The 12,342-nt window shown below is 42.1% G+C and overlaps 1 protein-coding gene across 1 annotated transcript in view; it reads right to left on the reverse strand.

The window, feature by feature from the left end:
- Positions 1 to 1,528: 1,528 nt before the first annotated feature.
- LOC137332794 (disks large homolog 3-like) overlaps positions 1,529 to 12,342 on the reverse strand; it is a 43,286-nt gene continuing 32,472 nt past the window's right edge. Inside the window, exon 7 of the mRNA XM_067996731.1 lies at positions 1,529 to 1,697. Within this exon, the coding sequence (XP_067852832.1) occupies positions 1,529 to 1,697 (169 nt within the window). The remainder of the gene's footprint in view (positions 1,698 to 12,342) is intronic.

Here is a 12,342-nt window from a genome sequence, read left to right on the forward strand (position 1 = left end):
GACACTTTGTGAGGACATTTCATTGGTCTCTTTACACTGCCAGTATATTGCAACCTGATTACACTCAAACTATTATTAGAAGCTTACAAGGCTGATAGTCATTCTGCTTAAGCATTCATCGTCTCAAGATCTGTGCTCTTCTGTGAATCTAATAGAGCTGCATTATGAGATTGTTATAATAGTTTGTAACAGCGAGATTAAACAGGAGGAGCTCCGCATCCTGCTGACCATTTCTTAATTGGAGCTCCAAACTATGCTGACCATTGATTAATTATGGTTATTCACTATACTGCATATTCACTTTAGCACCAATAGCTGCAAGGCTGAAACTTTGAGGAAAAAGGAAAGTTTATTTTGGGATTTGCAGTAATTTAAATCTGACTTAAATAATTTCAGCTGCCAAGTAATATGAATTTTTAAACTCCCATGTTTGATTGCTGCTTTCAGTCTGTGAAACAAGCTGCCAACAACATTCAGCGTTTGAACAAAATATTCAAAAGTAACAATGGGTGCCCATGGTAAGATTCCCTCTTTAAAAAGATGTCCCAATGGAAACATTTGCTCTTTTAGAAATTAAATTATTGTGGGCCATTGAGGTGTCAATGTTGGACAAATCCTGGGTATGAGATTTTTGGTTGCAAACTGTATATGCCTGTACCACCTTACACTAAAAACATAAACATTAGCAACACCAGCAAGCTGGAAAAATGGCATTACTGGACTTTTCTCACCTTCACATCCTGTTTTTCTCATTTCTCTTTCACTCTTCACAGCCTGCCTGGTAGTGGGATTTGCATGTGTTTCCTAATGATTTTTGCTGCTGGACAGTGAAAGCAGGAGTATGGTACAGTAGCAGCATTAACTTAGCATTCAAGCACTACTATGGGTTTATAGTTTTAATAAAGAGCTTTCATTACCATGATGGATACTGGTTGAGCCCCCGCTTCCATAGCATTCTCTTTCGTTCTCTCTCTCCAGTGGAAGAAAGTAAAAGAAATGCTGAGATTTACCAACACAATCCATACACAGGTGAGATCACATGTGATGTGTGACAATGACTTGTTCAAATTAACTTTATATCATCAGTTTAAGTCCTATTTGATTATTGCATTATCTATGACTAATATTTTCTAAATGTATTTCCCCTGCAGTAGGTGGTGGGTGAGAAATATACCACTTAATTCAAATGTCCAGATGTTGCCTTTATTGCAGCTTGCTCCTTAATTCTGTGATCCAGTTGGGAGATAATTTTTGTGCTGCACCCCCACTTTAGAAACTGTAAGGGAAATATATTGATTTCAACAAGTTGTTTGGTTGAAAGGTGTTAATTGGGACTGGAAACCATATTTCTGTAATGCTCATCTTTTTAAATCTAATTATTTTTACTCTGTTGTTCAGAACTTGAAGAGTGAAAGCATGCTAGCTGGTAACAGCAGGCTAGACTGCAGCCATGGCGCAGGTATTAATCAGCACACCAATCTCTGTTAGGCACAAGCGGGTTGCATATGCTGAAGCTTTTGAAGCGGTGTTAGTACCTGCTGGAGATAATATCAACTCCCTGGCTGACAGCGTTGCGAGTGGGACCGGATGAGAGACAAGGATGCATGTTACGAGTTATACTGGTATAGCCCTTAGGAGATGGAGGTGGCTCAGCTTGGCCACTCTGTTTGATCACCGTGCTGTAAACAGGTTCAGGCCTAGTAAATACAGAAAGAATCACTGAGGTAAGATTTTGATGCTCAAGGCAGAGTCAACATGATGGCTCCCACAGCTGATACCATATCTACAGAGGTCACTGAAAACAAAAATTAATGATAACAGAATTATAGAAATTTCAACATGGAAGGAAACCATTTGGTCATTTCCTTGTTTTTGAATTTAATGCCCCTTTTTCCAAAACGCTGAATCCATTTCCCCTTTTACGATCAGCAGTCTCACTTTTAAAAATCTCTGTAATTGCAACCCTAGATCTCTCCATTCCTCCACCCCATCAAGACCATAATTATTTAGGATACAATGCCATTAGCTATTCCTTAGTCCCAAAATGTACAACTTCACATTTATCTATGTTGAACTGCATCTGCCACTCAACTGTCAATATTTTCCTGTAGTCTCCCTCATGCAGTTTGCCTTGCCACTAGTTTGGTATTATCAGCCAACTTTCTGCCCATGTCCAAATCATATATAAGAACATAAGAAATAGGAGCAGGAGTAGGCTATACGGCCCCTCGAGCCGGCTCTGCCATTCAATAAGATCATGGTTGATCGTCTACCTCAAGTCCACGTACCCACCCTATCCCCGTATCCCTTAGTGGCAAAAATCTAGCGATCTCAGTTTTAAATATACTTATCGACTGAGCATCCACAGCCCTCTAGGTAGAGAATTCAAAAGATTCACAACCCTCTGAGTGAAGAAAACTTTCCTCATCTCAGTCCTTAATGACCGACCCCTCATGCTGAGACTATGACCCCTAGTCCTAGACTCTCCAGCCAGGGGAAACAGCCTCTCAGCATCTACCCTGTCAAGCCCTCTAAGAATTTTATACATTTCAATGAGATCACTTCTCATTCTTCTAAACTCCAAAGAGTACAGGCCCATTCTACTCAATCTCTCCTCATAAGACAACTCTCTCATCCCAGGAATCAATCTAGTGAACCTTCGTTGCACCCCCTCTAAGGCAAATATATCCTTCCTCAGGTAAGGAGACCAAAATTGTACACTGTACTCAAGGTGTGGCCTCACCAAAGCCCTATATAATTGCAGCAAGACTGCCTTACTTTTATACTCCAACCCCCCTTGCAATAATAGCCATTTGCTTTCCTAATTGCTTGCTGTACTTGCCTGTTAACTTTCTGTGATTCATGTACAAGGACACCCAAATCCCTCTGTATACCAACATTTACTAGTCTCTCACCTTTTAAAAAATTTTCTGCTTTTCTATTCTTCCTACCAAAGTAGATAATTTCACATTTCCCCACATTATATTCCATCTGCCACCTTCTTGCCCAATCACTTAACCTGCCTATATCCCTTTGCAGCCTCTTAGCATCCTCCTCACAGCTTACTGTCCCCCTAGCTTTGTATAGTCAGCAAACTTGGATACATTGCATTAGGTCCCCTCATCTAAGTCACTGATATAGATTGTAAAGAGCTGAGGCCCAAGCACCGATCCTTGCAGCACCCCACTAGTTACAACCTGCCAACACGAAAATGACCCGTATATTCCTACTCCCTGTTTTCTGTCCGTCAACCAATACTCAATCCATGCTAATCATAGTATCATAGTAGAAACACCACAGGAGGCGGCCATTCGGCCCATCGTGCCTGTGCCAGTTCTTTGAAGGAGCTATCCAATTAGTCCCATTCCCCTGCTTTTTCCCCATTGCCCTGTAAATGTTTTCCCTTCAAAGTATTTATCCAATTCCCTTTTGCAAATTACTATTGAATCTGCTTTCACCACCCGTTCAGGCAGTGCATTCCAGATCACTACAACTAGCTGCGTAAAAAAATGTTTCCTCATGTAGCCTCTGGCTCTTTCGCCGATCACCTTAAATCAGTGTCCTTTGGTTACCGACACTTCTGTCACTGGAAAGTGTCTCCTTATTTACCCTGTCAAAACCGTCCATGATTTTGAACACCTCTATCAAATCTCCCCTTAACCTTCTCTGTTCTAAGGAGAACAACCCCAGCTTCTCCAGTCTCTCCACATAACTGAAGTCCCTCATGCTTGGCACCATTCCAGTAAATCTTTTCTGCACCTTCTCCAAGGCCTTGACATCCTTCCTAAAGTGTGGTGCCCAGAATTGAACACAATACTCCAGCTGAGGCCTGACCAGTGTTTTATAAAGGTTTAGTATAACTTCCTTCCTTTTGTACTCTATGCCTCTATTAATAAAGCCCAGAATCCCATATGTTTTTTTAAACAGCCTTCTCGACTTGTCCTGCCACCTTCAAAGAGTTGTGTATGTGCATCCCCAATCCCATGAGCCCTAATCTTGTGTAACAACATCTTGCGTGACACCTTATCGAATAACTTTTGAAAATCCAAATATACTATATCCATTGGTTCCCCCTTATCTACCCTGCTAATTACACCCCTCAAAAATATATGTGGAGAAGAGGACAGTCCCCTACACCGAACCCTGGGGCATGCCACTAGCTACAGCTTGCCAATCGAGTAAACACCCATTTACTCCATCCATCAGCTATCCCTTGATCCTCGACACGACTGTTTCTTTAATTTTGTGAGCTTTAACCTTCGCAAAAATGTTTCATGTACTGCTTTATCAAATGCTTTTTGAATATCCTATGTGCACAGTAATTTCCTCAAAGAAGTTTATTATATTGGCCTTTTACAAATCCATTTTCGCTATCAGACAAGAAGTACAGTGAAATTTCTTCAAATAAGTGCTGTCAAATACTGTGCCATTTTTAACAGTGCTATGTTATACAGTTTGTGTGGCTGATTCCATTTTTACATATTTCTGATTGCAGACAGTGATTCAAATTATTAAATGTGTTTGATAACAGACACAGTACAGATCCTACGATTCTGGAAATCTCTCTCAGTCAGCAGACATGCTGCGGAGTTTAACTCCTGGCCACACCACGTCCGTGGATGTAGACCCTGTCCCAAATCATGGGGATAGTGTCATTAACATAATCAGGGCAGGTGGCCTGTGCCTGTAAGGGAGCAGCAAAGGCGCCTGCCATGACAATCGCCCAGAAAATCAGAGTGGTATCATACCAAACTAACGGCGTAACACAGGCCAAGGGAGGGCCGAAGAGTAAATGGTATCACCTTTTTATAATGTTTCTATGGGAGCTAACTGCCAGGCTTAGAAAGGTAATCAATTCAGAGGGGATCAATTACTTTTAGTCGGTGTAGATCTGGGACATTTACAATCCCCTCAATGGAACTCATGTCAGTTCTTAGCTGGCGAGAGTTCTGTTAGGCTGCACAAGGATATAAGGGAAAAAGTGGGAACAGGGCACTGAATTAGACGATCAGCCATGATCATTTTGAATGGTGGAGCAGGCCCGAAGGGCCGAATGGCCTACTATTGCTCCTATTTTCTATGTTTCTATAATAGGCCAACATTAGCTTCTAAATGACTCAGTAAAGCACAGTAATGAACACTTTGTGGCTTTAAAGAGACATACTATGTCACCCACACCTGCACTTTAGCATCAGGATTGTACACTGTGCATTACATGGCATAACGCTCTTATTCTTAAGAACCAGCATATCCTCCAATTTACTAGGAGTAGTGTCATGAGAGATATTAGTATATATTGAAAACAGCAAAGTCTCCAACAATATAGAATCTTGTCAAGAGTTTTCGGGAAATCTAACAGTTCTGAATTCAGATCAGCAGGTATATGCGCATGTGTCTCCGAGTTGGAACATTGGGAGATGGAAAAGTCCAGGTGCACTTAGACTGCTCTCATTTTACTGACATTGTGTGAAAACATGTCTTCGCTGGTGGCAGAAGCTCTTTATGTATGGGCTCATTTATTTCTATTACGTGCAACAGAAATCAGTTTTGCTTTTGTCACACACATTTCATTTTATCTATAGTTACCATTAGGAAGTATTATACTGTACTTGCAAAATAAAAGCAGGTGGGATAACATTAACTACTATAGATGCTGTGACTTGATGAATATTAATGAGGGAGTATGTGGAAAACATGAGGGGGTGTTGCAGCAGGATTGGTTCTCAAATTATATTGCATCTTATTAATTTATTGCATCCTCTCAGTTCACTTCAGTCCTAATTATAATCTGTGGGTTTAAAATGAAACAATGCAGTAATGAAGCTGTAGGACACGAAGAATTTTGCATTTTACATCAATCACAATCAGATTAAACTCACTCCCTGGATGCAGTTATTGGTCACTTGGATGCAACAGACACAAAGGAACATTGTGTTACACACCATGCTGCAAAACACAGCCAAGGAACATTACATGCTGCACTGCAACACGTAGCCAAGGAGCACCACACAATGTGCAACACACAGCCAAGGAACACTGCACTGCCACACATAGCAGGGATAGCAACATTCAGCTAAGGAACATTACAGACTAGCAGAGTAGCAGTTGGACAAAGCAATCCTGCAGAATGCCAGTCAGATGAGACAATTCTGCAATTTTTGCAGCTCTTCTCTTAAATTATGCACTGCCCAAGTTAAGTGTATGCGTGGAACAAGAAAAGAACATTCAACACAGTACAAATTCCTAGTACAAATCAGGGACTCCACTCCAAGCATTTAATTTTTTGAAAGTTTGGTATAAATACCATGGGGGTAGAGTTTCCACTTTGGCTGCAATCAAGAAATCGCGCTCAAAATTGCACTGGTTAAGGTACAGTTTCTGCTAAAATTTACTTGCATAATCACAAATGTAAAATCTTCCATGAACCAGTGCAATCGGGCAACGTAATAGAATATAATCATTTCTTTTTTCTCCTTTCCATTAAAAAATATTCCTTGATGTATTTAAGAGTGGTACACTGGTGCAGTTTTATTAATACAGTTAGCCTTCCCAAACCAGCACAATCGGCGGAATCTAGCAATTTTGACCTGGGGGTATGGCCAGTTTTGTGGGCGGGGCCAGATCTGACGAATTCAATCTTAAATCAGTGTAAAAGATCGCAGAAAACACGAACGCAAATGGTTTTGGGCGTAACTCACTTCTAAAATTCCACTATCTTTTGCGCTGTTTCGGCCCATTTCGCCTGGACTGTGTTGATATTACTGCCATAAACAAATGGAAACTCTACCCCTATGTGATCCTCAAAGATAATCAAGCAAAATTCTGGAATATCCATCCATCATCACATGTCTTCTTTGGCTAAGCAAGGCAGCAGCAATGCGAGCAGAATTATTGGGAGAAATTGTGACCTAACACACACCTGGGTAAACAAGCAATAAATCGGTAAATAGCCTATTGAATCCGAGAGGGTTGGCAATTCTATATCTACATAGCTGTAACTCAGTTAATTTGACCATACAAACTCATCTTTTACAATGCTGCTGTGAAATGTGAGTATTGTGTAAATCAAAGTTGCTCATTTTCCAACTTTTCAGCAGGGAGAGGGTAACAAAGTTAAGATGAAATCTGCTTGGTACCCTAGACTGTTCATTTAAAAAGAATGAGCAGTACACAATCCATGAACGGCCGATCTTACATAATGTAGAGGATAATGAGCCCACAGACTTTTCTTTCAGTTATTTCGCTTACCTATTGCAGAACTTGCAGGCTGCACTTCTGAACACAGGTGAATAGGATTTTCCTTATGGCTAGCTGGTCCCGCTCCGTCCGCTGCATTAACTTCGCCAGAATTGCAGCTGGACCGGACTTCCGACGCAGTTATGGCGATGGAGCAGCAGGACTTCAGAACATTCTGGTGGGAGAGGGTGAACAGCCAGAGGTCGTGGTCCATATTGGGACCAATGACATAGGTAGAAAGGGGGATGAGGTCCTGCAGGCAGATTTTAAGGAGTTAGGAAAGAGATTCACAAGCAGGACCTCAAGGGTAGTAATCTCAGGATTACTCACAGTGCCATGTGCTAGTGAGTATAAAAATAGGAGGATAGAGCAGATGAATGCGTGGCTGGAGAGACGGTGCAGGAGGGAGGGCTTTAGATTCGTGGGGCATTGTAATCAGTTCTGGAGAAGGTGGGACCTGTACAGGCCAGACAGATTGCACCTCAATGGAGCTGGGACCAATGTCCTCACGGAGAGGTTTGCTAGTGCTGTGGGGGGAGAAGGGGGGATTTAAATTAATTTGGTAGGGGGATGGGCACCAGGATATAGCATTAGAAAGGAGAAAAAAGGGGCACAAAGGATTGGGAGAGGCAGATAGCACTAGAGTAAGAAATAGTCTGGTAGTAGATGGGACCAGACTAAAAGAGAGTACATGAAAGTCTAAGATAGGTTTACAGTGCATGTGTGTAAATGCACGAACCGTGTTAAAGAAGGTTGGTGAGCTGCAGTTGCAATTAGCCACATGGGAATATGATATTGTGGCGATAACGGAGACCTGGCTCAAAAAAGGGCAGGATTGGGTACTAAATATTCCTGGATACAAGGTGTTCAGGAAAGATAGAGAAGGGAAGAAAGGAGGGATGGTTGGTGGTGGCAGTATTGATTAAGGAGAATATTGCAATGCTGGAAAGAGAGGATGTCCTGGAGGGGCCAAGGACAGAATCTATTTGGTTAGAGTTAAGAAACAATAGGGGTGCCATTACACTACTGGGTGTATTCTATAGGCCACCAACTAGTGGGAAGGAGATAGAGGTGCAAATTTGCAGGGAAATTACAGACAGTTGCAAAAGCCATAGAGTAGTGATAACGGGGGACTTCAACTATCCAAATATAGACTGAGATAATAATAATACAAGGGACAAAGAAGGGGAGGAATTTTTGAAATGTGTTGAGGAGAACTTTCCAGCCTAATGAAGAAAGAGGCATTGCTGGACTTGATTCTGGGGAATAAGGTGGACCAAGTGGAGCAAGTGTCAGTGGGGGAACATTTAGAGAACAGCGATCATAGTATCATAAGGTTTAGAATAGCTATGGAAAAGAACATGGACCACTCTAAAGTAAAAATACTCAACTGGAGGAGGGCCAATTTCAGTGGGATAAGAACAGATCTGGCCTGGGTAAATTGGAATCAAGATTGGCAGGCAAAACAGTAATTGAACAATGGGTGGCCTTTAAGGAGGAGATGGTTCAGGTACAGTCCAGGTACATTCCCATGAGGGAGAAAGGTAGGGCAGTTAAAGCCAGAGCTCCCTGGGTGAGAAAAGAGATAGAGAGTAAGATGAAGCAGAAAAAAGGGGCATAGATGTCAGGTTGATAACACAAGTGAGAACCAGGCTGAATATAGAAAGTTCAGAGGGGAAGTGAAAAAAGAAATAAGAGGGGCAAAGAGAGAGTACGAGAATAGATTGGCAGCCAACATAAAAGGGAATCCAAAAGTCTTCTATAGGCATGTAAACAGTAAATGGGTAGTAAGAGGAGGGGTGGGGCCGATCAGGGACCAAAAAGAAGATCTAAGGTTTGTCATGGAGGCAGAGGGCATGGTTGAGGTACTAAATGAGTACTTTGCATCTGTCTTTACCAAGGAAGAAGATGCTGCCACAGTCTCAGCAAAGGAAGATGTGGTTGAGATACTGGATGGGCTAAAAATTGATAAAGAGGAGGTACAGAAAAGGCTAGCTGTACATAAAGTAGATAAGTCACCCGGTCCGGATGGGATGCATCCTAGGTTGCTGAGGGAATTAAGGATGGAAATTGCGGAGGTACTGGCCGTAATCTTCTAAACATCCTTAGATACGTGGGTGGTGCCAGAGGACTGGAGAATTACAAATGTTACACCCTTGTTCAAAAAAGGGTGTAAGGATAAACCCACAGCTACAGACCAGTCAGTTTAATCAAAGTGGTGGGGAAACTTTTAGAAATGATAGTCCGGGACAGAATTAGCAGTCACTTAAACAAGTGTGGATTGATTAGGGAAAGACAGCATAGATTTGTTAAAGGCAAATCGTGTTTAACTGACTTGAAAGAGTTTTTTAATGAGTTAACAGAGAGGGTCGATGAGGGCCAATGCGGTTGATGTGGTGTATATGGACTTTCAAAAGGCATTTTATAAAGTGCCGCATAATAGGCTTGTCATCAAGACTGAAGCCCATGGAATAAAAGGGACAGCAGCAGCATGGATACAAAATTGGGTAAGTAACAGGAAGCAGAGAGTAGTGGTGAACGGTTGTTTTTTGGACTGGAGGAAGGTGTACAGTGGTGTTCCCCATGGGTCAGTAGTAGGACCACTGCTTTTATTGATATATATTTATGACTTGGACTTGGGTGTACAGGGCACAATTTCCAAATTTGCAGATAATACAAAACTTAGAAGTTTAGTGATAGGCTTCAAGAGGATATAGACAGGAAGTGGTTAGAAGCCTAAGAGAGCTGCATACGGAGTCTCAAGCATCAAGGAGGTAGGTTCCAGGTATGATGGTGAGGGCGTGAAGCGGGAAAAATTGCAACTTTTATGCAAGCAGCTCTCGCGTGAGATATATTCAGGGACGAAGGCGCCAACTGCGGATGCTTCTTCCAGATTGCTAGCAACAGTGCCTGAGCAATCAGTCTTCCATTCTGGAGACTCCTGGATAATCCAGGTGAAACATAGAAAATAGGAACAGGAGAAGGTCATTCGGCCCTTCAAGCCTTCTCCGCCATTCAATATGATCATGGCTGATCCTCTATCTCAATACCATATTCCCGGTCTCTCCCCATACCCCTTGATGCCTTTTGTGTCTAGAAATCTATCTAGCTCCTTCTTAAATACATTCAGTGACTTGGCATCCACAGCCTTCTGTGGTAGAGAATTCCACAGGTTCACCACTAACTGGGTGAAGAAATTTCTCCTCATCTCAGTCCTAAATGTCCTACCCTATATCCTGAGACTGTGACCCCTTGTTCTGGACCCCCCCAGCCAGGGGAAACATCCTCCCTGCATCCAGTCTGTCTAGCCCTGTCAGAATTTTATATGTTTCAATGAGATCCCCTCTCATTCTTCTAAACTTGAATGAATACAGGCCGAGTCGACCCAATCTCTCCTCATACGACAATTCCCAGGAATCAGTCTGGTGAACCTTCGCTGCACTCCTTCTATGGCAAGTATATCCTTTCTTAGTTAAGGAGACCAAAACTGCACACAATACTCCAGATGTGGTCTCACCAAGGCCCTGTATAATTGCTCCTGTACTCAAATCCTCTTGCAATGAAGGCCAACATACCATTTGCCTTCCTAACTGCTTGCTGCACCTGCATAACTGCTTACTGCACCTGCACCTGGGTTGGCAACCCTAAGCACAACTGTCAGTGAAATACACCTCTGTCCCTTTGGAGGTTGTGGCAACAATATCTCAGGAAAACCCTATGAAAAGCAGTGTTGGTATGCTGCATGCTGCACAACATTACTTCCTTGGCCACCTGCTCTGATAAATACGTAGCTGCCAGAGTGTTCTAGGCATCTGAAGCAAAGGCCTGCTCAATCAGCAACCTGACCAGTCTGTGGACCTCATTGTACCACGCCCCAGTCCTAGTGCACAAGTTGGGTGCGTTGCAACTCAAAGCCCTATGATTCTATATCTTCCAGCAGCCAGCTGTCGAGCTGCTCTTTACCTTGAAAGAGCTCCAAAATGTTGAATTGGCACAGGATGAATGAATCAAGTGAAAGTGATGTGTCATGGAAAAATTAACCAAGAATCACTGCACAGTAGTGAGTAATATTGGAGAAAAACTTTGCAGAATGTAAGAAAGATCATCACCGTTGAAGTGTATTTCTATAATGGTTGGAAATAAGTAGAATGGGATTTAAAAAAAAATCTACTACTATGAACAAATTTGATTGTTAAATCACACTTTGTAGTATGATCTTAAACTTGAGCACCAGGATCAGCTAGAATATCAGCTGCAATACTGCATTGTACTGTATCAGCTGTCTTTGGCTATAGTTACAACTAATACAGTATATTCCTGTTACATACATGCCAACGTAGAAAACTAGCAAAAGCTGAACAACAGCTTCAAAACAGAAGCTGCCATAGCTCCCAAAAAGCAGACAACTCATGAACAACCCTAGCATGTGAAAAAAGGACATTAAATGGGTTTTGTACCTTAAGCAGTCGGTATACCCAACATTCCTTTATTTGTACTGGAGGTGAAAAAAAAGTACACGAAAGCCTGAGGGGGAAATCCAAATGCTGAAAGCATAAAATTGGTAGTACATTTCGAGGGAGAAACATTCGGGTGCATGTTATCCTGGAAAATTTAAAGTTTTTACATTAAAAATGATGCATTCTGGTTCATTTTAAGCACTTTTATAATTCATAGTTAATAGACTACTTATTCCTGATCCAATCCCTGAATCACAAACTGTAACATTGGTCAATTCTCCAATTACACTCCAGGTCATCTCAGCTAGCCTATCCTCCACCTTTGACACTAGTGCTTTAACTGTGCCCTCCTTCACCATCTGGAGATCCTATCCTACAAGCACAGCTCACCTTCTGCATAGCTGAGAATCAGGGACCCTGCATTTCCCCCACTGTAATGTGGGAGACCACCATGGTGGTCCTAAGCGGCCAAATCATCACCTCATTTCCGTCAAGGTTGCAGACTCACAGAAACCTGGAGCAACAGATAAAATAGTTAGAATTTCAACAAAGGAGGCATTGAATGGAGAGCACTAAAAGAGCTCTTAAACAGGCCTAGAAAATAAAGGAGACTAAACTAGCCTCCTATCAGTAGGTGCTGAAACGCTCC

This window comes from Heptranchias perlo, chromosome 15, assembly GCF_035084215.1.
Source record: "Heptranchias perlo isolate sHepPer1 chromosome 15, sHepPer1.hap1, whole genome shotgun sequence".
NCBI lineage: Eukaryota > Metazoa > Chordata > Chondrichthyes > Hexanchiformes > Hexanchidae > Heptranchias > Heptranchias perlo.